Consider the following 26,216-nt stretch of genomic DNA (forward strand, 5'->3'; position numbering starts at 1 on the left):
AAAGGACAATAGTCTCTAATAATTATCTAGAGAAGGAAGACTGATGTATCAATTTTGGCCAAAGTAGTTAGAGAAATGGTTGATCGTGAAAGCCTAGAACACATGTCTTTACACATATGAGGAGACCCTTTTTAAAAACATGAAAGGTCAATGGATTTGGAGATGTCAGAGTGTCATTTCCTCTGTTTGTCCCTTGGTGGAGTTCTTGAGTCACTTTCTCCCTTTCTGTCAAACCGCTTTATATTTCTTTCCAGAACTGGCTATCATGTTTACTGTATTTAACCTTTTTCTCATATTATTGTGAATACGGCGTTTATTATGAATAAAGCCCCCCCCCCCGAGATCACATCTCTAGCACCTACTTTGTATTCTTAACTATAAACTTTTGTTGTGGTTACCTTCTCTGTCTTTTCCTGAGGCTTAAAACTACATCACGGATCCTGAATGCTATTTTTCAGCTCAGTCACTGAAATTTCTTAACTGCAAAGCAATTTTAGACAAGCGAGGTTAGTAGGTAAATTAACAAGAAAAAAGAAAAACTACAGAATATTGTAACTTTAGGGTAGGATATGTGGCATAGAAAAAGAATCCTTGGTCAAGGATTAAACACGTATGTTAGAACAGGATGGTATTTATATTTTAATCAATTTTAATCAATTCCATGTTGCATATCTCGATTTCAAAGGGATAGTTATTTTTATTGTCCTTTAAAAAAAGTCAATAAAGGAAAAACAGAAATCCCCAACATTTCAACATTCCTTCAAACATTTTGCTTCCTACATACGATGACGTCCTGTCACTCTGATCAATGCAAGCTTTAGGACACTGATCTCATTTTCTCTCTTCAGTTCTGGCTGCTACAGCAGCGGCAGCAGCAGCAGCAGCAGGCTCTTTAATTTATTGCAGCCGGTTACACTTTCGATCCCATTTCCTTCTGAACCCTTTCCTCTCAGGTTGAGAAGATAAATGCAGCCTTGGGTCTGAGGAGCCGGGCGGGGTTGTCGGTGGGAGCGAAGCCGGATATCATATTCCCTCGGTGAGGTCTGGTACCCGGGGGGGATTAAGTCCCCCGGTTCCATTTAATGAAATTGCTGAGCACTTGTGACACAGGCTCCAAGACTGCGGAAATGGGGCGGGGGTGGGGGAAACTGCTTCTCTCCCCCATTCTTCCTCCCCGCCGGCGGGGTGGGGGTGGAGGTGGGGGTGCTGGAGAGTGTCAGCCCCTACGCAGGGGGCGGAAGAGGATCGGGAGTTCCAGCGCAGCAAGGGCACCCCGAGGCCACCCCTCACCTCCCCCTTACTCCCACCCCGCCTATTCTGATCTCCTCCCCAGAACGCGCCACCGCGCAAAGCCGCCACCACTTCTTGGCTGCTGCCGCGGAAAGGTCGGAGCCTGGGACGGCTGGGAAGGGAGCGCAGCCAGGAGGCGTTAGGGCCCCGCAGCCTGGCCACACTGTTTTCCATGCAGAACACGTTGGACCCATTTCCCACGCTGGCTTGGCTCGGCTGCGGAGTTGGTGGGGACGAGAGTGAGGAGGGCGGGCTGGAGACTTCCCCCGCTCCCAAACAGGGAACCACTCCACTGTGAAGGACGCACTGCACCCCCAGTCATCTGGGAAGAAATGTGCAGCGCTCGGGAGGAAAGCTGCCCACTTCCTCGCCCCCAGAAAGTGCGCGCCGAGCGAGCGCGCGCCCGAGTGGCGGGCAAACGCGTGAAGACGCGGAGGGGTTTATGCAAGTTTACGGTCTGGAGAGGAAAGAGTGAGTGCACAACGTCTCTGCCCACGCGGCTGCCTGAAGTTTGCAAAATCTTAGTAAGGCGGCGAGGGCAGGGAGTGCACTGCACCGTACTGCCGCGCGTCGGAATGCTCGGCGCAGGAGCGGGGGCAGACCGCGTCCCTCCCTCGCTCCGGGCTCGGGCACAAGGAAGGCCAGGGCCAGGGGGAGGCAGGCGTTCTGGTAAACCTGAGTTCTTGCCGAATGTCAGGGGGACCTGGCGTGTACTGTCACTTAGCCAGCCGGGAAGGCGCTGCGGCGCCCGCCCCCGCCCCCGGCTCGAGACTGCGGCGGTGCCCACTGAGCCTGCGCGCCGGGCTTTCTCGCTGATGCTGCAGATCCGGAGCTCGGAGGCTCGGGGGGCCAGCGCGGGAAGGCCGCGCTCCCGGCTCTGGCTCGGAGGAGGAGCCGCCACCTACGGCGTGATGCCGGTTAGCAGACTGGAAAATACCCACCAGCTCCCTGGCATTTGCTACACGCGCTTCCGTCCTCCGCGCTCCTACGACCCCGCGTACTGAGAGCTGGGAAACCTCTGCCGCCCCCCCCGCCCCCATCCCTGCTCCGGCGCCCGCGCGCGGCTGCTCCCCGACTTTATTGGTGTGTGTCTTGTTTGTGTCTTCCTGCCGCCTCGCCCGGCTCCCGGCGTGGGTAACGGAGAGTACCCCCGCCGGACGGATTTCCTTCTTTTCCTTTTCGCTTTAAATTCTCCTGTAGGGAGAGGCCCTTAAATACCTATAGATTGCTCAGACGAGCTGAGGAGCAAGCAGTTCCCAGCAGCAGCTTTTTCTCTTTTGAGATGGTGAAAACTCTCCCCTAAATATCTCCCGTCCGCCTCGACCCCTCTCGGTCATGCTGAGCCCCTTCGTTTAGCAGAAATAAATGAGGAGTACGTGGCTGTAGTTCAGAGAACACAACCAGACCGCATATCTGATAGGGTGGGATTGTGGCGGCCCCGATTGAGAACTGGGCAAGCCTCGCGAGGGGGGATATCAGGGAAGATCAAGTGGCACAAAGTGGAAAGACGCTAGGGACACTTGGGTACACAAAGTTGCCATTAAAGTTTATTTCCCTTTTATCCAGATAGGTGACGCTACACTTTGCCAGTTACTAAAGGCTGTAGGTTTCTATTCGGAAAATAATATCGAGGTTTCCAACTTGTGTTTTTTCCCCGGGCGCGCACACACACGGTCTACCCCCCGCGAGCCCGGAGACAGGAATGTCAAGCATTTAAACAAAGACAGGCACCCCTCCCCCACCCATCCCTCCAAAGTCTGCACTCCCAAAAAAGGATCCCTCTACCATTCGCTCTGGAGTTTGATGTTCTCTCTCCCTTACTGCAGCCCGTCACGGTTTTTCAGAACACCAGCGTGGCTTCCTGGGCGCACACGGGTTTCCCAAGCCACCGGTAACCACCTGCCCTAACCCAAATGCTAAGTCTCCAACCGGAGGTACTTTCAGGGGGAGAACATCAGCTGAGAGTGGGGGGCAGAAAGGAGAGACGTATCCTCAAATCCGTTCCAGAGCTCTCACACACGCTGGGCATTATTCAGGGGAGAACATTTGCCAGCCCCAGGGAAGGAAAGCAAGTCGCCCCGAGAAGACCGCGGCTGCACTTGCGGGGGGACTAGGTTTTGGCCTAAAGGGGGCTGGCTGGGATCGGCACACTCGGGGCTCCCCCGGCGCTGGAGCTGGGCTTTCTGGAGCGCGGCGGCGGCTGACGCTCCCTCCCGCCGCCGTTCCCGGCCCTCCTCCCCGGCTCTCCGCGACTGTGTAGTTTCCGCGGCTCGGCTGCCGCCGCCGCCGCGCCAGGGACAAGCCTGAGCCGGGAGCGAGCGTTCTCCCCGAAGCAGCCTCCACTTTGGGCAACTTGCGGGTTTCCGGCTCGCGGATGGCTAACGGGAGCGACCCGCCTGCGGTTCAGGGTTTCCGAGCCGCGGCAGCCCGAGGGGCGGCGGGAGCGTCCGCACCAGACTCTCCCAGACACGAAAGGGGACGAGACAACTGCGGAATTCACCCGCCTTGCTAGGGCACTTCCGAGGCCACAACCGACTGGCACTTTTTTCCCCCTTGGCAAACTGGATTTTTTTTTAAGCTACTTGGCAGCTGTCTCTGACTCCACCTCCCCCTCCACCCCCGCCCCAAAGCCTGTGGCTTTTCTTCGGAAATCCGGACAAAATTGGGCATCTTTGTTAATTGCCGTTGGGGGAGCCCGGCCGTGCGCTTTCCCCGGGCCAACGTCGCCGGTGCATCGAGCCTGCTTTGCTCACCTTTGAACTGCAAAAGGATCAAGTTCAGCTCGAGTTCCCCGCATTGGGGCTGGGAGGAAGGAGAGAGAGAGAGCGTGCAGGAGAGCGAGTGGGAGAGGGGGAAAGGGGAAAGGAAAGGAGGGAGGAGAGAGAGGAGGGAGGAGAGAGGGAGGGAGGGGAGGGATCGAGAGAGAGCGGGGAGAGAGAGGCTGCAATCTCCTCCCTGAATCGCGCACAGCGCTGCAGATCCCACTGCTCCGACATGCGGGCCGAATGCAGGTGAGAAAAGGCACGGACTCTGCGGCTGCGAACGCAAACTTGGGCACCGCGCGGCGCGCACGGCTCAGCCCTCGCCCCGCGGGCGAACGGCGGCTGCGGTTTCAGGCGGAGGCTTCCTGACTAATGACCTTGCGCAGAGTTGTTAAGCAAAAAGAGAAACCCGGGCTCTCCGGGTGAGAAGGGACTGACTCTGGGCGTCTCTGAGGATGGCTTGGGCTGCTCTTTGGCGCGCCGGGGGGACCCGGACGCGGGCGGCTCCGTGACGCGAGGAGTCTCCACTGCACCGTGCCCGGAGCGACCCGCCGGGGATTTTTCATTCTCGGTCTGTTGACTGGCTTCTGCGCTGCCTGAGCGGAGTCGGAGTTGAGACTGGCTTGTTGCTGGCCCCAGCGCCTCGGGCAGGAGGCGACTCAACGTTTGCTGGGCAGAGGTGGCGGGAGCAGAGGCTGCGTCTGGAGTGAGCGGCTGGAACGTGAATCGGACTCAACTCGAGTAGCGGCGGAGACGAGCGCGGCGGACACCGGGGCAGGCTGCAGGCTCGGTGCTCCCCGCTCCTTCCCGGCCCCGCCGCCCGACTGCCAGAGCGGGGCCGGCCCCCTCGGACGGAGTGGGGACCGGATCCGGGGATCCTCCGCCCGCTGCGGGATGACTCTGGATGGGGGCGGGGGCTGGCGAGCCCGCGGCGCGCAGTGTCCCGTGAACTGTGAGTACTGCGACTGAACGGCGGCCGGCCAGCGGCGATTAGCACCCATTGCATGAATTATGAAACAATAACTTTCGGAAGAAGCAGGAGGAAAAAAAAGAAGCATCTATCGCTGGTCCCCCCCACCACCTCCGGCCGAGTCTACGCGCTGCTCTTGCCCCCTCCCTCCCCTGCCTTTCCCGGAGGGGGCTCGGCCCGGGGGGAGGGCAGGCGGCTGGCCCCGGAGGAGGGGGCGCGCCGAGGGGCCGCGGTTAGAAGGAGCAGTAGCAGCAGCAGCAGGAGAAGATGCTGAGGATGCGGACCGCGGGGTGGGCGCGCGGCTGGTGCTTGGGCTGCTGCCTCCTCCTGCCGCTGTCGCTCAGCCTGGCGGCCGCCAAGCAACTCCTGCGGTACCGGCTGGCCGAGGAGGGCCCCGCCGACGTCCGCATCGGCAACGTCGCGTCGGACCTGGGCATCGTGACGGGCTCGGGCGAGGTGACTTTCAGCCTGGAGTCGGGCTCCGAGTACCTGAAGATCGACAACCTCACGGGCGAGCTGAGCACGAGCGAGCGGCGCATCGACCGCGAGAAGCTGCCCCAGTGTCAGATGATCTTCGACGAGAACGAGTGCTTCCTGGACTTCGAGGTGTCGGTGATCGGGCCCTCGCAGAGCTGGGTGGACCTGTTTGAGGGCCGGGTCATCGTGCTGGACATCAACGACAACACGCCCACCTTCCCGTCGCCCGTGCTCACGCTCACGGTGGAGGAGAACCGGCCGGTGGGCACGCTCTACCTGCTGCCCACCGCCACCGACCGCGACTTCGGCCGCAACGGCATCGAGCGCTACGAGCTGCTCCAGGAGCCCGGGGGCGGCGGCGAGGGCCGGCGCGCGGGCCCGGCCGACAGCGCCCCCTACCCCGGGGGCGGCGGGAACGGCGCGGGCGGCGGCGCGGCAGGCTCCAAGCGGCGGCCGGACGCGCCGGAGGGCGGCGGCGGCCCCGGCGGGCGCAGCAGCGTGTTCGAGCTGCAGGTGGCCGACACCCCGGACGGCGAGAAGCAGCCGCAGCTGATCGTGAAGGGGGCGTTGGACCGCGAGCAGCGCGACTCGTACGAGCTGACCCTGCGGGTGCGCGACGGCGGCGACCCGCCTCGCTCCTCGCAGGCCATCCTGCGGGTGCTCATCACCGACGTGAACGACAACAGCCCCCGCTTTGAGAAGAGCGTGTACGAGGCCGACCTGGCAGAGAACAGCGCCCCGGGGACGCCCATCCTGCAGCTGCGCGCCGCCGACCTGGACGTGGGGGTCAACGGGCAGATCGAGTACGTGTTCGGGGCGGCCACCGAGTCGGTGCGGCGGCTGCTGCGCCTGGACGAGACGTCCGGCTGGCTCAGCGTCCTGCACCGCATCGACCGCGAGGAGGTGAACCAGCTGCGCTTCACGGTCATGGCCCGCGACCGCGGCCAGCCCCCCAAGACCGACAAGGCCACCGTGGTCCTCAACATCAGGGATGAGAACGACAACGTGCCGTCCATCGAAATCCGCAAGATCGGGCGCATCCCGCTCAAGGACGGGGTGGCCAACGTGGCCGAGGACGTGCTGGTGGACACCCCCATCGCTCTGGTGCAGGTGTCCGACCGCGACCAGGGCGAGAACGGGGTGGTCACCTGCACCGTGGTGGGCGACGTGCCCTTCCAGCTCAAGCCGGCCAGCGACACAGAGGGCGACCAGAACAAGAAGAAGTACTTCCTGCACACCTCAGCCCCCCTGGACTATGAGACCACGCGGGAGTTCAACGTGGTCATAGTGGCGGTGGACTCGGGCAGCCCCAGCCTCTCCAGTAACAACTCCCTGGTCGTCAAGGTGGGGGACACCAATGACAACCCGCCGGTGTTCGGCCAGTCGGTGGTGGAGGTTTACTTCCCGGAGAACAACATCCCCGGCGAGAGGGTGGCCACGGTGCTGGCGACAGACGCCGACAGCGGGAAGAACGCGGAGATTGCCTACTCCCTGGACTCATCTGTGATGGGGATCTTCGCCATCGATCCGGATTCCGGGGACATCCTCGTCAATACGGTGTTGGACCGTGAGCAGACTGACAGGTATGAGTTTAAAGTTAACGCCAAAGACAAAGGCATCCCTGTGCTGCAGGGCAGCACCACGGTGATTGTGCAGGTGGCTGATAAGAATGACAATGACCCTAAGTTTATGCAGGACGTCTTTACCTTTTATGTGAAAGAAAACTTGCAGCCCAACAGCCCTGTTGGGATGGTCACCGTGATGGATGCTGACAAAGGGCGGAATGCAGAGATGAGCCTGTACATAGAGGAGAACAGTAATATTTTTTCTATTGAAAATGACACGGGGACCATTTACTCCACAATGTCTTTTGACCGGGAACATCAGACCACGTACACTTTCAGAGTCAAGGCTGTGGACGGGGGAGATCCTCCCAGATCCGCCACAGCCACCGTCTCTCTCTTTGTGATGGATGAAAATGACAACGCTCCCACAGTTACCCTTCCCAAAAACATTTCCTATACTTTACTGCCACCTTCAAGTAATGTCAGGACAGTTGTAGCTACAGTGTTGGCAACAGACAGTGATGATGGCATTAATGCAGACCTGAACTACAGCATTGTGGGAGGGAATCCCTTCAAACTGTTTGAGATTGATTCCACCAGTGGTGTGGTTTCCTTAGTGGGAAAACTCACCCAAAAGCATTATGGCTTGCATAGGTTGGTGGTGCAAGTGAATGACAGTGGGCAGCCTTCCCAGTCCACCACGACTCTGGTGCATGTGTTTGTCAATGAAAGTGTTTCTAATGCAACTGTGATTGACTCCCAGATAGCCAGAAGTTTGCACACCCCACTCACCCAGGATATAGCTGGTGACCCAAGCTATGAAATTAGCAAACAGAGACTCAGTATTGTCATTGGGGTAGTTGCTGGCATTATGACAGTAATTCTAATCATCTTAATTGTAGTGATGGCAAGGTACTGCAGATCTAAAAATAAAAATGGCTATGAAGCTGGCAAAAAAGATCACGAAGACTTTTTTACACCCCAACAGCATGACAAATCTAAAAAGCCTAAAAAGGACAAGAAAAACAAAAAATCTAAGCAGCCTCTCTACAGCAGCATTGTCACTGTAGAAGCTTCTAAACCAAATGGACAGAGGTATGATAGTGTCAATGAGAAGCTGTCAGACAGCCCAAGCATGGGGCGATACCGATCAGTTAATGGGGGGCCTGGCAGTCCTGACCTGGCTAGGCATTACAAATCTAGTTCCCCTTTGCCTACTGTCCAGCTTCATCCCCAATCACCAACTGCAGGAAAAAAACACCAGGCCGTACAAGATCTACCACCAGCCAACACATTTGTGGGAGCAGGAGACAACATTTCAATTGGCTCAGATCACTGCTCTGAGTACAGCTGTCAAACCAATAACAAGTACAGCAAACAGGTAAGATGTCTCACAAATATATTTAAATGTCCCAGAGAAGGCTAATACGTCTGAGACAGATCATCTTCTGTAAAGTTTTGTCTTTTCCTTTTTAAAGTTATTGCTTGAAATTTTAATAGCAGGAAATTAATGTTAATTCGTGCACCATTAATTTAACAGAGGCCATCTACAAGAGGTGTAGCACTGTATTTTGTAAGTCAGATCTAATGTTCACTAAGCTACTAAAAGAAGTATTCAAAGTGGGCAGGGTTTTGCACTTCTCTTTGCACTTGACAGCCCTAATTCATCTTATATTTTCTGTTTCCAGAATAAATATGTATACGCTATTTGAATGGTTACTTTTAACCTGAAATTATTTTCTTTTGTGGCAACTAAGTGTATAATTGCATCCAAAGAGGAAATTTCTAAAGTTACTACTGGTGTCTATTTAAATTAGAAACCATTAAAGTTTTAGCTATGTTATACATAATGCAGGGTTTTACAGATAAGTGGATGCTGATTCATGCAAATGTAGTACCAAGTCTGAGATACTGAAATACTGACTACTTAACAAAAATGCTGGTTTAAAAATATTTACAGATATGCAAATATCATGCAAAACTCCATTTTTAATACTTTATAACAATAGATGAACCCTTAGGCTGCTATGATGACATGCAATCAGCATTTACATTCTTCTTATTTGGTATTAAAACTTTACAAACAAAAATAAATTGCATGATTCATGTATCATTTAAGCCAAGCAACACAAATGTTCATGATTGATGTACTGTGCAATACTATTTGTTATACGTCGTGTTAGACTATAAAGATTAAGAGAAATATTTGACATAGTTGTTTCTTGGTGAAATGTGGAAACAGTAAGTATATATATATATATATATATATATATATATATATATATATATATATTCTGAGGGGAACTTTGGAAATTACAAAATTTATTTTTGAAAGTTTTGCTTGAGTGAAAATAATCCTCAGAAAGTTAATTTTTTATACCCCCCAAAGTTTGATGCACAGCAAATAAAACCTTTTGAGAAGGGCCATGTCTAATAGTGTAACAAACTCTGCTAATAAAACATCACATATTTCTTATTGTCAAAACTCATCTCAAGAAGCATGTTTATGACTGTGAAATAATGTTTCTATTCACTATACTTTGCATGCGAAATATGGGATCTTAGAAGAATTGAGGTAAAAGAAAAACTTATACTGTCATTAAGGATGTTATAAAAAAGAGATGCTAATTCCTTATTGCTTTCATAATTATTAAAATTAGTTTCCTAAAGAAATATTTTCTATAGATAATATTTTAGTGTAGCTATTTGATATTTGCATAAGGAGAAACAGACTTAATATGCTTTTATATCCAATAACAAAAGCAATACAGGAAAACACAGGTTTGAACTAATTACATTAAATGTCTTTTCAAAATGTCTTTTGATGCATGTGAGCTTGAATTCCTTATTTATTTTAAGCCAACGTTTAACATAGTGGAGAGTTTCATATCTGTTATGTTATTGCTTTACCTGGAGTTAGAAGCAGATTTCTGTTTTGTTTCTGGTGCTTTTATCAGTTTTGTAAATAAGGAAGATTTCAGTTAAAATAATAGCATTTTAAAAACATTACTTATAAACACCCACAAATAAATTGACATCTGTAGAAATTTTCCTAGAAAATGGTAACATGTAATGCAAAAGAGTGTGATATTTTTGCAGAATATTTACTTCCCAGTTCTTATCCTGATAGTACTTTTGTCCTGTGGCTGAATGGTACTTGCATTTTCAATTGTGTAATCTTATGCTTTTGAGTGGACATATCAAGTGGCAGATTTATAGATATTTTATGCAAACACTTCATATGTTCTCTGCTGTCACTTAAGCTTCATTTGGCTCAGGGGTTAACTCTATATTCCTGAATATTTAAAACAGCTAATATCAAGACTGTTGGCATCCTGTTTAAAAGGCAAAGTGATATGCTTATAAATAAACTAATGTATGGTGTTAGTCTCTTAACTGAGCAAAGAAGTCCACATACCAAAAGAGAAAACCCTCACAGCAATTGGAATGAATCACGCAGTTTGCCAAAGTGACTTTAGACAACTTGTGTGTCATTAGGTATTCAAAAGATGTATAAAGTTTTAACCACGAGTAAATAGCTGACCTAAAACGAAATAAAGGTAAATAAAACACATTCTCCTTAATGTAATTAGTAATGGTAATTGATATGCTTCATCTCCTCAATATTGCTGTCAGGGGACAAGGGATCCATTTACAAAGTTACATTCTGTTTTGACATCTGACATAAACAGGATCCTTTTCGCTTTGATTTTTGTTGGTACCACAAGTAGATAATTTTCTCTTTTCATTTTTAAAAAATATTACCTTTATTTTTTTCAGAACTGCCAAAATATATTTTCTTTGATTAAACCTGATGTTAAAAAAAGAAAAGTAACACAGGGTTTCATTATAATTTCTTTCCCTCCTTTGATAAAAGAATTTGTTTCAGGAAAAACTTGAGAGTTATATTTTTTCAGTTGCTTATGGTAGGGATTAATTAACAATCTGGGATTTCATTTGACATAAAACCTTCATTTTATTTATAGTTTTTCTGAATTGTGTTATTATAGTTCTTTATTTGTGATCAAAGAGAAATAATAGTGTTCTTACCTTCATAAGAATTATTCATTTTAAAGTGTTGCTGGCAGATCTTGTTAATGTTTACATTATGATAAGTTAAACAGCTTTGTAGAAATAAAAGTTTGTAAATAATACTCACCCTTTCCCCCTTCTGTTTTGGTTTGTTTTCATAGGCTCTAGAGACATTCAAATCAAGTTTCTATCATTACTCTTTGGCAGATTTTAGATGTGTATTCCAGAGTTGCTGGAATTATTTCTAAAATTCACACTTAGAGAAAGTGATGATGTAGCCCAACTTTTCATAGTTTAGACCTTTGCAGTTCAAATAAAAACTTTTGCTCTCATAATATGTTTAGTTGAGAAAAATCTGGATCATGAGAACATTATTGAGATTAAGTAGACACCTTTCTATTTCTTTCTTCCTTTGCCTGGTAAACCTAGTCTTGGTGGTTGTTATGACCTAGTAGTATAACTGTGCTTTTGACTTGTAACATAAAGGCAAATTATTCTATTTTTCTATTTATGTTTTTAAGTCTCCCGTGTTTTACTATGTGTTAAGTATTTTAAAATCTTCTTTAAAAAATGATATAGTCCCCCAAAAGATTAACAGAGAGTATAAAAGTACAGTTACCATTGGCTCGTTATTCTCAAGTCCTGTCAAGCTTATCCTGGACATGCTTTTATTTAGATAATGCCTTTGCAAGTAAAACTTTTATTGTATTTAATAAATGGAAAGTAAGGTAATTAATTTTTAGTAAGAATTTAGCTTGCATAAACATTCATTTTAAAATCCATTTGTAACTGATCCTGAAATACTCAAGAAAAAATTTATATTAACTTCAGTGACAGTTTCAGAATTAGTCTGAATAGTGTTCTCTTTAATTTATGAAATTACATTCAATATATTCATTGTATACTTAGTGAAAAAATATGGCAGTACTTATTTTTTTAAAACTACTTCAATTTTGGAAGCAAATGAATGACTTGCCATGGTCTATTAGCGTTCTAAGCATTAAGGAAACTAAGTATCAGTTTATTTGTATGTGTGTGTGTGTGTGTGTGTGTACATATATATAAACACCATATATGTTTTAGTGGAAATGCATCTGCACAGTGATGCCAGCCGCAGCTTCCAGTTCTCATTCAATGAGCATAATCTCTGTAGCATGGTTCTCCTTTTTATAACCTACCATGCTTTCACGAAGCACACTGAATCTGCAAATGGTGAGATTACTGTTATGTTTGTCCTGATATCATACGCAAGAGACTAATAACTGACTGAAGTTAGCCTGTGTCTTTAGTCGCCAGGTATCTACTAAAGCAACATTACCTGGATCTCTGGATAGTTATGAAATAAGAAAACGGTCATTCACTGATTTGATCTATAAATGTATATGGAAGTCCACATATGACTATTTGAACCTTATCCAAAACTAATCCTAAATCAATTGATGACTTAGATATAAGACCACAAAGGCAATTTAGAGAAATTGAGTTAATCATATTGAGAGATAATCATTCTAAATTATTCTTTCTTATTTTTTTTCTCTCCTTGAGTAATTACACATCTCATATGTGGAAAAGTATGAACATGATTTATATCACAAATTCTCTCTACACACACAGAAGCACACGTATACCAATTATGGTGCCATTAGTCTTTTATTTCATCATGATATTCATAGATTGATATGTGGAAAATACCTGAACTTAATAATGCCCAAAGTTGATGTAAATACACTATAATAAACTGCTTAATGACCATACCTAAAATCACTAGAATCATCACAATTTAAAATGAAAAGGTATCAACAAGAAGTCCCTTATTTTGTAAGAGATTGAGGCCCAACCTGAAAAAGCAATTTGATTAGGATCACAGAATTCTTAGAGATATAATGTGCACTAGAGTCCAAATCATGGAATGCAGAGTCTAGTATTTTTTTTAATTGTATCACACTACTTTTAGAGAAAAAACTAAATTTATGCAACTTTCTCAGTATATATTTCAATTGTAGCAGAAATATGTTGATATTTACTTATGTATTTATAACTATATATTTAGCTATGAAGATCGACATTTTAACAATAGAATTCTGCTTTAGGCTCCTATTCTTATGTGTAATATTATATGGGAAATTATAGTTCAAAATTTAGAGATTTTAAAAATATGTTAATAATTCTCTCCTCCATGTAAAATTGCAATTGATGACATACATTAAAGCAACTTAACATGATTGAGAACATGTATTCAACAAGTTAGTTGACAGGCTTTTTAATTTTAGCAGAGTAATGCTAACAGACATAAGTTCCTACCTTGTACTAGGATATTCTCAATAAAAATGTATTCTAAGAGAACAGAATAAAATATTCTATACATTACATATGAAACTTTCTATGCATTCTAATTGGAATAATCTTTTACTTTTCCCATCAATATTGATATTTCCTTTTGGCTTCTGAGTTTGCACATTGCCATTTTTGCACATGCATTTACTTTAGTGGCATTGTTAACACACAATTGTGAACTAATTTTTACTTTTAATTCGCTTTCTAACACATTTTCAGAAGAATATGTCATTCTATTATTTTTCAATTGAATTGTTTCATTGTTAGACAGTTAATCAATCAAGGGTATTAGATTCTAAGTGTACATAATGATAAAGTATAAATTACTGAATTTATTAATTTCAGAAATACAATTAGAACTAAATATAGTGTGACAAAGCCATTCTTTCACCAAAGCCATCACCATCTATGGTATTAGCCATTTAACATCATTTCTTTCCTGGCAGGGAGTGGCGGTGGAAGTTATGTAGGAAATTTGGCATAATAATTGTTTATATTTAAAGTCTATGTGACAAATTTCTAGACTATGACAAGGTTTTCCATTCATTTATTTACTATGACTATATGGAAATAGTAAGATCCGTTCACATATATCTAGAGTAAGCTATGCTTTCCTTTCTTATTTTTTTTTAAAAAAACCCTTAGAATCTTTCCTAAAGCAGGGACTCTGTTGCGGTACATTACACAGTGCTTTATTTAGCATTAGTGCTGTGGGAGAAATCACATTCCAAGAAGAATTAAGCTGAAACCACTAAAACTAATCTTAATTATCACTTCTGGTGAATTAATGTTTTAAAGGCGGAATAAAGGTTTATTTTCGGGAATTTAGTGATGTTTGTATTGAACTCTAATGCTGTGTACAAACAAAAAAAACTATTAAAGCTTCCACGTAGGATTCCTCTGACAAGTTAACTTTTCCCCTAAGCATATTATTATTTACAAATCCATAATTTGCAAATAAAATTTTTCTCTGCTCCCAAACCTCTACTATAACATTGCAGCTGGGCATAAGGCATTGGGGAAAATTTCTTTATGGCATTTATTTTTACCTGCATATATGTTTATTTTCCTTTTTTCAGATGCGTCTACATCCATACATTACTGTGTTTGGCTGAATTCCACTCTAATGTGATGCTCCATTACACACCACACTGTGATGACCTTGCTACCCCGAAACCTGCCGGAGCCTGCCCTTGGCCGTGGGGTGTCAGCCAATCACTGCTCGTTCCACTTGCTGTGCATTTTATTTTTGAGTTTTTTTTTCTTTCTCATTTAAGGAAAAATAGCACGAAAATAAATAAATTTATAAAAGAAACAGTATTAATATAGAAATGGGCTACTAATGGATGTCTAGGTCACCAGGAGTTTCATTCTCAAAGAAGTGGTCAGAACCTCTTAGACTTAATAGTGAAGTCTTTTTAAAAAAATCCCAAAGCATACTTCAATAATAATTTTGAGATTTTTGGCTTATGTAAACAAAGGGAAATTAATTATATTACACCTTCGTCTATAATATATTAAATATCAACTTTGAATAAAAACCAAAATTGATCAATATTTTTTATGTGTCATGTAATCACAGCTTCTTCCAGGCCAGTCAGATAGTTCTGCTAAAGTAAAGGATAGTGTCTTTGCTCCTTCTGTGTGTGTACTTTTAAATGCCATTATGTGTGTTTGTGTTCATTTGCATACATATATATGCTAGGACTTGAAGCAATATTTCTGAAAATATTGTCTATGAAACAAATTTGAAAGATTAATTTTATATTTACCACAGGTACTGCAATGGATTGATTTTTCCTTAATTTTGAAATACTGACCGAAGTAGCTATCAAATTTCCAAGTTTTTTGGTCAAATTCCTTAAGAAAATTTAGAACTTTTAGTTAGATTTACCAAAGTCATTGTAGTCATATTCAAGAGAAATATGTGGCTTCCTGTTTTTGTGGACTACATTTATTGGAAGGCTTTTTCCCTGGATGTCAGATAACATAAATGCAAGCAACTTCTAAGAAATCAGTTTGTTACATACTGTTGAGAGAGTGAGTGGCTAACTTTTAGTTGTAGAAGTGATACTGTTGGTAAGCCAGGGAGTCCTTTGGATGCCTCTTCTTCTACCTCTTTATGTTTGTATATTTATGTCTCCATTTGTCATGTCGTATGTGCCAAAAAACGTGTTTCATATGTAAAGTCTGATAATTTTATAATGCATTTACCACACTATCTCCCCTACTAAAATTTCCACAAGTTTTGAAGCCAAGAATGCCAGATTCTCGAGATTATTTTTGGTGAATTATTGTCAATATAATAACCCTTTAAGAAATACAAATAAATACTGGATGGAGATTAAAATGTGAAGTGATAGGAAATGTATTGTATTCCATGTAACTCCTTCATGTCTCCTTGAGGATTTTTTTTTCTATTAGCTGTCTATTTAATCTTGCAAAAGGGAAATTTTCAGAAATTTCCTTGAGACTACATTGAATTCCTGAATAAAATTTAATTATCCTCAACCTCTTGTTTTGTTTTGGGCTTAAGAGCCAGAGTAAGAAGCTGATGAAAAGAACCTTTGCCACTTTCTACTTCTTGGAAATGTTTGTTTCCTCATCCCAAGTAGTAAACTTTTGTTAGATATACTTAAAAATATGAATCTTGTAACAAATCACATCAACTCAAAATCAAATTATAGAAAAAATTCAGAATTTTGAGTTAGTGTAATGTGCAGTTGAATAGAAGTTGTATTTATGAATATCTTCGCAAAGAAGAACATTCTAAGGAAGCATTTTCCAAACTTGAGTTGCAGCACACTCTTGGGACATGAATCGATTTGTCAGGTCTCTTCCACAATTAGAAAGATATGAAATAAAACAGAAAACTTCAGGGTACATCACCCATGGTAAGAGAAAATATTGTCTTGTGCAAATTTTGTTTCATTTGTGTTTGTGTGCATGTGAATGTCTCTGTTCTTCATTGCTATGTAAAACATGTCTTATTGTGGAAGCAGGCAAGAAATTTTGAGAACCATGCAGAGGTGGGGAACCTGGGCCTTCTGATTTTAAGATTGTTCCTTTTTAAGCACCAAGAGAGTCAAGAAAAGCTTCATTGTTCTCTGCTGCACCCCTTTTAATAAGAGGATTTGTTCTGCAAAATTTGGATTCAGTTAAAAGGCTGCACTTAAGGACCTAGAAGGCCACATTTTGCCTTAAGGCTGCAGGTTCCCCACCCCTACTTGGGGTGGGAAGTTATTTACTATTATGGCTATTTACTATTATGGTTAGAAAAACATAATAAATCAATGGAAAAGAATTACTAATATTCCCAAGGATTTTAGTGTACTATTAAGCTGAATCAGAATGATCAACAGTATACTTATTAAGGCAGCATTTATCAACAGCAAAAAGCTTTTGAGAAGTCTGTTATCATTCCCCTACTATTCTTGCTATTATAAAAAAAAAAATCTTTAAACATGTGTCCTTGGTTCTCTGACCACGCACAGATTCCTCCTCTACCCCTACCCTCCTGCGTTCAATTGTTATCAACCTCAAGTCTCTTGAGGATTCTCCCTTGTAATTATGGAACTCACCATTTAGGGAGGTGCTTATGGACAGATGGAAAAAGACTCAGGAAGAAACCACACATTATCCTATGTATTTAAGTGTTTGAATATTTTATTTTAAAGTACAAGACAGTAACTAATTCTCCATCACAAAACTAAGGAGGAATATGAGAATGCTAGAGAATTGTTTATTTAGAGCAGTTCCTCTTTTAGATAACTTTTTTTCTTTTTTATGCATCTAATATCAGTACTGGTCCTGGTTATGCAAAGAATAAGATACAGTTCTTGCTCTCATGGAATTAATGTATAAAGATCGCAGAGCAGAAGAATGATTTCTTATTTTATTTAGAGACTTTACTTTTTCAGATATGATGTTTTACTATGTTGCCCAGGTTGGGCTTGAACCACTGGGCCCAGCCTCCCAAGTAGCTGAGGGGGCAGGAATATGTGGGGCAGAAAAGTGGCAGTTTATATTTGCTTCATGACTCTTAAATGTCAAAGAATCAAATACATGTTTGCTTGTTTGCTTCTCAGAACAAACAGTGAGGAAGAACACCATTATTATTTCTGAGGTAAGGATACTGAAGTAATGAACAAGTTTCTTTCATGACTCTGACAGAATTAACTTAAGAACTTTATGAAGTCTATGAAAAAAAAATATCCAGTCAGAATCAAGAGTACTGAAGCGTTGGAGGGAAGTTGTGAAATTTGTGTTTTTGAATACAGTGTATCTTCAGACTTCTCTAGGCAAAATCTTCCCAAAAGAATTCCTTAGAACAGGCCCAATTTTTCAAACTTGTTGCAGGCACAAACTACACTTCATACAACCAAATATGAAGGCGCTTACAGGTATAATTTGGGCATCTAATTAATTGACTGATACATAACAAAACTCTCAAGAATTTGGCAAATCACTTTATCCTAACTTTATTTTTTTAGGTTACCTTCAGAACACCTACCAAAGTCCTTAGAAAGCAATTCCAGAGTTTGAAATATCTCTCTGGGAATAATTTTCTCTCTGTGACTTTGCAAAAAAGTTGTCTTTGATATGTGTGATTTTTTTTTAATCCATTCGTTTTATAAAGAATGCATTGCTTTGCTCTGTCTTTAGTACACAGTATAAAGCTTTGTGGTGGAGGTAAAACAATGACTAGAACAAGTTACCTTCATAGGTAGGACAATGCAAAAATGATATACATAAGGCAATGGATATGTGAAGCTCAGAGGGCCTGCCCCCAGTATTCCCGGTGCCTGGTAGAGTGCCCCTGGCACTTAGAAAACACTTAAAAATATTTGTTGAACAATTAACAAAGGGCCTGGGCTTCCGTGTGAGGTGACCTGTAAGTCTATTCACATTGGATCACTGGAATATGGGTGACTGTTTGATCTCTGGCTTTGAGAGCCTCCTAATTATTTTCTTTCCTTGCTGGGTGGGTGGGTCCGTGATGAAAAGTGACCTGCATGACCATACTAGAGTCTCTGCCATCCCTGTGTGGTATATAACCCTTGTTTCAGGAGCCAATAAGGAATTCTTGGATTTCCCCATTTTCCTTCTTTTCCTTGATGGTATAAACACCAAACCCTTAAAAGAGGTAAACTAAAGCAAATATTTAAGATAAGTAAGAGAAGCACTGGTCGTGCAGTAGACTTCTGATATTTTGAGGGGTGTGAAGAACCATGCACATGTACAGGTTTATAGTGTTTTTCCTGGAGATCCTTATCTGGAGGAAGAACAGATACCTGTGCACCAGTCTCTGTATTCATCAATTTATATATTTCTGCAGGTATTATTCTTTCACTGTGCCAACCCGTGCTCACTGATAAAGTTTCCATTTTTATTTAGCCCCATGGGAAACAGTCCTGTTTAAAGGTGAGGCCCTGCATATCTCGGTTAACTAAGCAAAGAGGTCTAGAGGAGGGAATACGCTCTTTCTTGAAAGCTGTGGTCAATGAGGTGGGAGCAAACAAATGCCTTGCCACTCAGAATCACTCCTAAGGAGAATGTTCTAAGGATTCCTCTTTTAAAATGTAAATGACTGTAAATGACCTCTGAAGGAGTTTGGTTTTGCCTTTAGCTCACCAGGGTGCAAATTGCTTTAAGTAGTTAACTAGGTCAGCACTTCACAAAGATCAATAGTCCTTAAGAACTGGGAATTTTGGTTAGGGCCTTAAGGAAGGATGGGCAGCCTTCAGTGGCTTAGAAGACTGAGAACTCTGTTAAGGCACTGAGAGGAATTCCAGTGAGGAGTTGGGAAGGTAGAATGAGATTATATCAGAAAAAGATGTCCACCTTCTCCCTAATGTTATTATTAGAATATTATTATTAATAATAAAAATAAGTTGCCACTTATTGATACATAATTATCATGTGGTTTCTTATCCTAACTTTAACTTGAGGAAGCTTGAAGAGGATAGTAGGGGCATATTTTTTTTCACTGCTGGAAGAAACTTCAAAAAATACAAATGCCAAAAATCTGTGAGAGGTTTGGGGCAGACCACAGGTAAAAGGCTCCCTTCCCATTCTGGTTAGGTGGCATAGATATTTTAAGATTTTGAAAGATAATAGATTTCATGTAGTTAGCTGTGATCATTTAGTAAAACAATGAAGACTAAAAGGAATTTAAACTATCTTTAATAGAAAATATTGTCAGCTGGGCGCTGTGTCTCACACCTGTAATCCCAACCACTCTGGAGGCTGAAGTGGGCGGATCACTTGAGCTAAGGAGTTCGAGGTTGCAGTGAGCTATGATCGTGCCACTGCACTCCAGCCTGTATGACAAAATGAGATTTTTGTCTCTAAAAAAAATATTGTGGTTATTTATAATGTGCTGCTAGCCTATGTTAACGAAGTGTCATAGATTTGTGATTTTTATAGTGTATAAATATTATTTTAAATACAGATTGACTTGCCTAATTATCAGAAATTCAGTTCTAGCAGGTCTGTACTATAGCCTAGAAACTTGCATTTTTGACACTTGCCCTTTTCTCAATTCTGATTGCAAGTGGTAGGCCAATCTACAAGAATTCTAATTAGAGGCTCAGAAATTCCTAACTTCTGCTTACTGGTTCATTCCTGGAAGATCTCCGAAAAGGGTCTCTTCTATAGACTGGAGCTGGAGGAGGCAATCTGGAAATCTGCCTTCTAGCCCCAGCTTTGTCACTGATTGGCCAGTGTGACCTTGTGTGAGCCTTTCAAGTCCTGAAGCCTCTGGAAACTCCTCTCCTGTCATTTGAGATGATAACCCCGGATCTGATTACAGGACAGGGAGTATGGAGTCACACATAAAACATTTGGGATTTTTTTGAAGCACAATAGCAACTAAAGGTAATATTTCTATTTCTAATTATCCATGAATGAATGTCTCTCCCCCTTTTAAAGGTATATTTATACTTCTGGGGCATTTTCACTATCTTTTATTGAAAAGACTTAAAATAAAATTTGTCCTAACCACCTGTTTGAACCTGTAATAGTCTCTCTCATCCTGGTCGTCGTCTTCAACTCTCCACTGATCCTGGATCAAGGTGCAGCAACTGTATGTGGGCCCCGCACACGCCAGTAGATGTTGGGTATTGTCAGAAAGACTTTCAGCGCCTCTGACATCTCTGAGGTGCAGAAAGCTTGTTACTGTAAATAGCTTGTTACAGTAAAGCAAGTAGTTTAGTAAGGGCACACAACAGTTTGATAACAAAGTGTTATCACTTTTTGAAATTTAAAAAAAAAAACTCACTTTTTTAATTAAAAATGTATTCAGGTGAAACTCACATAATGTAAAATTAAACCATCTTAACGTGAACAGATGCTAAATTTTTCAATGTGAAATTTCAAAGATATAAGAAAGAATAGAAAATAATGTCATAAATACAGTTACACCCATCACCAGATTCAGTATCATCGTAGCACTTTATGTATATATCTGGAAACAATACATAGGATTGTTTGACGTGTTTTTGTATTTTATATGTATAAATGGTTTTATATCAAAATATGTTTTTAAAACACACCTTTGAAAAATTCCATCACTTTTTAACAGTCATTTTTTTCTCTCGGTGTGCAATCTTCCCCCGGAACCTCTTTCAATCCTCATGCCCAGCGTCCAACAGTAACAGCTGTCGTTTATTGAGCTATTATTCTGTGCCTGTCGCTGTGCCAGGGGCTCTACTTCATTATGTCATTCACTCCGACAACTTCAGGGGACAGGTGCTATTAGTATCTCCATAGGATCCATGGATCTGGGAACAAACCAGAACTCTCTGCAAATTTCACTCCCTCTACAACAAGGCTCCTTGAGCTGGCTGCAGCCATCTCCTCTCCAAAATACTTGTCTCTCTATATCTGAGAATTTTCATTATCATAGTAGATATTAATTTACATGTTTACCTGTTTAAGCCCCTGTAGGCATTTTGTTCTAGTTCGTAATACCTGCTATATATTCTAAGCAGGTTTAGTGGCGAGAATCTGTGTTACTGTACTCAGGCTGCCGTAACTGGGTGGCTTACACAACACAAGTTAATTTTTTCTCAGGTTTGGAGGCTAGCAGTCCCAGATCAAGGTACTGGCGAATTTGGTTTCTTGTGGGAACTCTCTTCCTGGCTCGTAGGTAGCTGCCTTCTCTCTGTCCTCATATGACCTTTCCTCCATGTGTGATTGGAGACGGAGCTCTGGTGTCCTTTCCTCTTCTTATAAGAGCACCAGTCCTATCAGATTAGGGCCCTAACCTTATGACTTCATTTAACCTTAATTTCCTCCATAAAGGCCCTGTCTCAAATACAATCACATTGGGAATTAAAGCTTCAACATATGAAGTTGGGACATCACCATTCATTCAGTCCATACAGAGTATGTTCTTGTCTGAGCAAGAACACATTGGACTGGGCCATCCTTTCATCCGAGCTTGTCATTTATTACACAGTCTGTACACTGGTGGGAAGGTATACTCTTTATTTTAAAGGAAACTTTCCTTCTCCTCACGAGCTCCAAAATGCAACATTCTAGCTGAATTCTTATGACTGATGAAAAACTGGTAACATTGCTATAGCTACTGTGAAAATTATGTGAATTTATAATGTCTATGTACATGCATAAAATTTAAAATACATTGTTTAGCTTACAAAGTGTTTTGTGCATATTATTGAATGTTTTCTGCAGTATTCAGTTTTGACAGAGATTTCTGATATTAAATAACATCTTAGTTATTTTAATTTTGCTAACCAATTAGTGCATGGAGGTATGGTAATTAATGTAAAATAAATATTTACCTAAGAATTTCAAAAATCGTTCCACAAATGTAACAGAGTTCTTTTTTCAATGACAATATTAATATTTAGTCTTAAATTTCTAGTACATTCTCAGCACTAAAATCCAAATGAAAAGTGATAGGAGTTAAGTGGGGAGGGAGTTAGTTGAAACAGAAATGTAGACTTAATAATTCCTCTTATGAAAAGACAGTCTCAGTGGATTTTCACACATGGTGGCATAATTGGTCTGACAGAGATCCAGTGGGTCTGGTTTCCTGTGGCGTAGGGAGCCTGCCAAGCATGTAAACCAGGCCGGTCTCACATTCTGAGTGGCTCTTCACTAACTGTGATTATTAATGTATATGCAGGCAATTAACTATTCATCACAAGACCGACCCATGGACAGAGAGAGGACTATGCGCTTCCCCCCATTGTGCCTTTAAATTTTCCCAGTAAAATTAAAAATTCATATGATAAAATAAACAATGACAAACCTGGAACTCTTTATGTGTCCAGTGTGATGTATGAATGTGATGACTGTGAGACTGATGCAGGATAAACTCATCCAAGTCTCCGTTTTGTTCTTTGGTCAGCATTTCTAGGCAACAAAACACAACGGAATAGATTTTCTTAAAGAGTACCTTTCTAAGCTTCCAGAGCTAACTTTATATTTGACTCTCTTCCTTTAAAATTAGATACTTTTGGCTGGGTGCGGTGGCTCATGCCTGTAATCCTAGCACCCAGGGAGGCTGAGGCCTGCTGATCGCTCAGTCAAGGTCAGGAGTTCAAAACCAGCCTGAGCAAGAGCGAGACCCCAGCTCTTCTAAAAAAAAATAGAAAGAAATTAATTGGCCAACTAAAAATACATAGAAAAAATTAGCGGGGCATGGTGGTGCATGCCTGTAGTCCCAGCTGCTCGAGAGGCTGAGGCAGCAGGATTGCTTGAGCCCAGGAGTTTGAGGTTGCTGTGAGCGAGGCTGACGCCACGGCACTCACTCTAGCCTGGGCAACAGAGTGAGACTCTGTCTCAAAAAAAAAAAGGAAACTTTTAACAGTTTCCTTCTTCAAGGAAATGGCAGTAATTACAACATAAATGAAGTTTTTTTTTTTTTTTTTTTTTTTTAAGAATTGCATCTAAATCTAGCTTTCAGTATATTTTTAGCTGTTGAACACAAGGATCAATTTTAGTTACAGGGATAGCATTTCTGTAGGATATTAGGAACAACAGAAGATAATGTCTATTATTTTCCCAAACCAATGAATGCATTTACTGTTAGGTCAGGAACATTAATATTTACTTTGTTACTAAAACTTTCTGGCTTTTTCTTTAATATTTTGCCTTGAATAAGAAAAGTATGTGTGTGTATGTGTATGTGTGTATAGTGTACATACGCATATGCATATATTCATATATATATATGTGATACACACAGAGCTAATCAGAGGTAACATTTCAGAGAGCAAATAATTGATGACTACTAATAATATATGCTAATTATGTTTAAGGTACCATTCTCTTTACTGTAGAAACAGCAATAACAGAAACAGAGAAAAATTTCTTCCTCCATGGATGGATTTTCAGTTTTAGTGGGATAATATATAAGCAATAATAGTTAAAATTATATTACACACTATATTTTAGTCACTGGTCAACATATTTTATATACTTTAACTCATTAAATAGGCATAACAACCAGTCATGTAGCACCTAAAATATCTTCATTTTGTAGTTGTGGAAAGTGATACACAGTGGAGTTAAGAAGTAACTTGCTCATGGCCACACAGTTTGTACAGCGGTGGGGCTGAGACGCAAGTACAGACAGTGTGATGGCAGGGGCCACACTCCCAGCCACTGTGCATAAGTTCAGGACAGGGGACGTGTCTATTTTATAGCTAGCTAGTTCTATGAGAATGAAATTGGTTTCACTTGCTTCTCTTAAAGCCTTCAGTGATATTTCTACCTTCCTATTTTAATGCCTTGTACTAGGTTCTTGAAATTAGGTCATTCAGTCCATTTTTTAAAATTTAAGTACCAATTAAAACCTTAATCAGAGTACAAATCAAAAGATGCAAAGGATATTTGCATCTTAGACTAGATGGATATTAGACTAGTCTCACTGTGTGCTTCTCAGAAACTTCATAAAATATATTTTTTGTTATTTTACTTTAATATTCTTCATTTATTCACTATTCATATAGTTGTGTGCATCATTAGTGCAAGTAGGAAAAACAAATTTTATTATTCTTATGAATTGCCATTTGATTCAGGATAGGAAGATGCTGTCTTGTGGAATAAAATTTTGCCTAAAATTTTTTTAAATAAGTACATTTTGTTTATCTTTTACAAAAAATAAAAGACATGTTTTTCTTTTGACTTTTTAAAAATATTCACAGTGTTTCAAAGAAAATTAAATGAAAGTGAATTACTTATAAAAGACTTTCATAATTTTCCTGGTTTTCCTTAAATTAGGTGCTTATTATCAAACATTTGGGTAAAATATGACCTATATTATTTAACAGTTCTTCTTTTAAAATATATTATCATGCTATTTTTATTAAAAATTTATGGGAATGTCTTTGTTAAACACATTTTCAATCATCTCAGATGCAGATAAATAGTACCAAACCCATCTAAAGTTGATTCTTTATGAAAATAATGGTGCCTGCTATTTTCCTACACAGTATTTTCTTAATACGGTCGGTGACACTTTTCATTGTAAGATAATTTTTTCAACTGAAATGTCCCAAAATATGTATCTTTGTTATATAATTCTGGGTTCTATTATATAACTTATTTGTAAACATGTAATCTGAATTGATCTGAGTATTGTTGAAATGATACAACATTTTTAAGCTTCAAAACCAGTGAATTGGTTTTGAAAAACTTTGTGAAAACTTTCTGAGGCTATGCTTTCCTCCGTGTACTTTAGAATTTATAGAATTCTGTTTCAACAACAACAACAGCTGTTAAAATATTGCCACCATTGCAGTTATTTTCTACTAATGGAAATAAAGTATGATAAAATGATAAGGAATCCAGCCAGTCTCTTCCAGGCCTCACTTGAATTCTTGCAGAGCCCAACAGATCACCTCCTTATTATTCTCTTAAAAGTTTAACTCCCATGTGGAAACAACCAATTTAAAAGTAAATAACATTGGAAGTTAAACAGTGTTTGTTATTGACTTACTAACTCTGGATATCATATATATATTCTGCAATTACTAGAACAGTAGAATAGAAACAAATTAGGGGCTGGAACAATGTGGCTTGAGTTGGAAAGGTTTTTCAAATTTAGTTTCTGAAAGTGCACAATTGCTTATAAATCCATAAACTTCAGTGAAGGTTTTAGTATATTTCAGGGAGAGTAAAAGAGAAGAAAAGATTGAGGGGACAGTGTGTTTTGCATGATCACATTGTAAGAACTTGGTGAAATCTATGATTCACTCTCTATGTGTTATTATCACTCTTTGCAAGATGTTTCTTAGATATACCAAGAATACACTCGTGAGGGTTTTTTTTGTATTCATTCAGACAAGTGGCAATTGTTTTCAGGCCCTGGTAATAACTAGTATGAACACTTACCTTATACAGTAAATAATAAAAATGTATGCTTATGGGTTTTTGAGAATTTGTGGCTATTAATTTTGGATGTTTTGTTTCCTTGTAAAAATTAGAAGAGTTGTTGCTAGAGCACAAAGCAAGGAATCTTAACAGCAAACAAGCATGTAACTGCTCTGTTTAGCCCAAGAAAGGGTTTAATGAAGCACTTATGCCTATGATTTCAAATATTATCTATAATATTGTTTGCTAATCATCAAATGAAGACACACTCCGGAGGGATTCAAAGTGCCTGATGTCGCCACTATTTCACATCGCAATTAATAGGCTAGCATATGCACATTGTGAAGCAGGAACAGACATGGCTAACAAAAACAAATTGATCCATAAAGTATAGCACTGTCAGGATCAACATGTATATATGTCTGTATGCATTAC

General features: G+C 41.8%; 1 protein-coding gene across 9 annotated transcripts in view; it reads left to right on the forward strand.

Annotated features, from left to right (window-relative positions):
- Positions 1–4,206: 4,206 nt before the first annotated feature.
- PCDH7 (protocadherin 7) overlaps positions 4,207–26,216 on the forward strand; it is a 400,741-nt gene continuing 378,731 nt past the window's right edge. For 8 of the 9 annotated variants that reach the window (XM_012767262.3, XM_012767263.2, XM_012767264.3 and 5 more), the window contains exon 1: positions 4,207–8,445. In XM_012767262.3, coding sequence (XP_012622716.1) covers positions 5,290–8,445 — 3,156 coding nt within the window. In that variant the 5' untranslated portion in view covers positions 4,207–5,289. Of the gene's footprint in view, positions 8,446–14,509; positions 21,145–26,216 lie in introns of those variants that run through there. The other variant, XM_012767276.3, reaches the window with a different exon arrangement.

This window comes from Microcebus murinus, chromosome 3 (genome assembly GCF_040939455.1).
Source record: "Microcebus murinus isolate Inina chromosome 3, M.murinus_Inina_mat1.0, whole genome shotgun sequence".
Taxonomy (NCBI): domain Eukaryota; kingdom Metazoa; phylum Chordata; class Mammalia; order Primates; family Cheirogaleidae; genus Microcebus; species Microcebus murinus.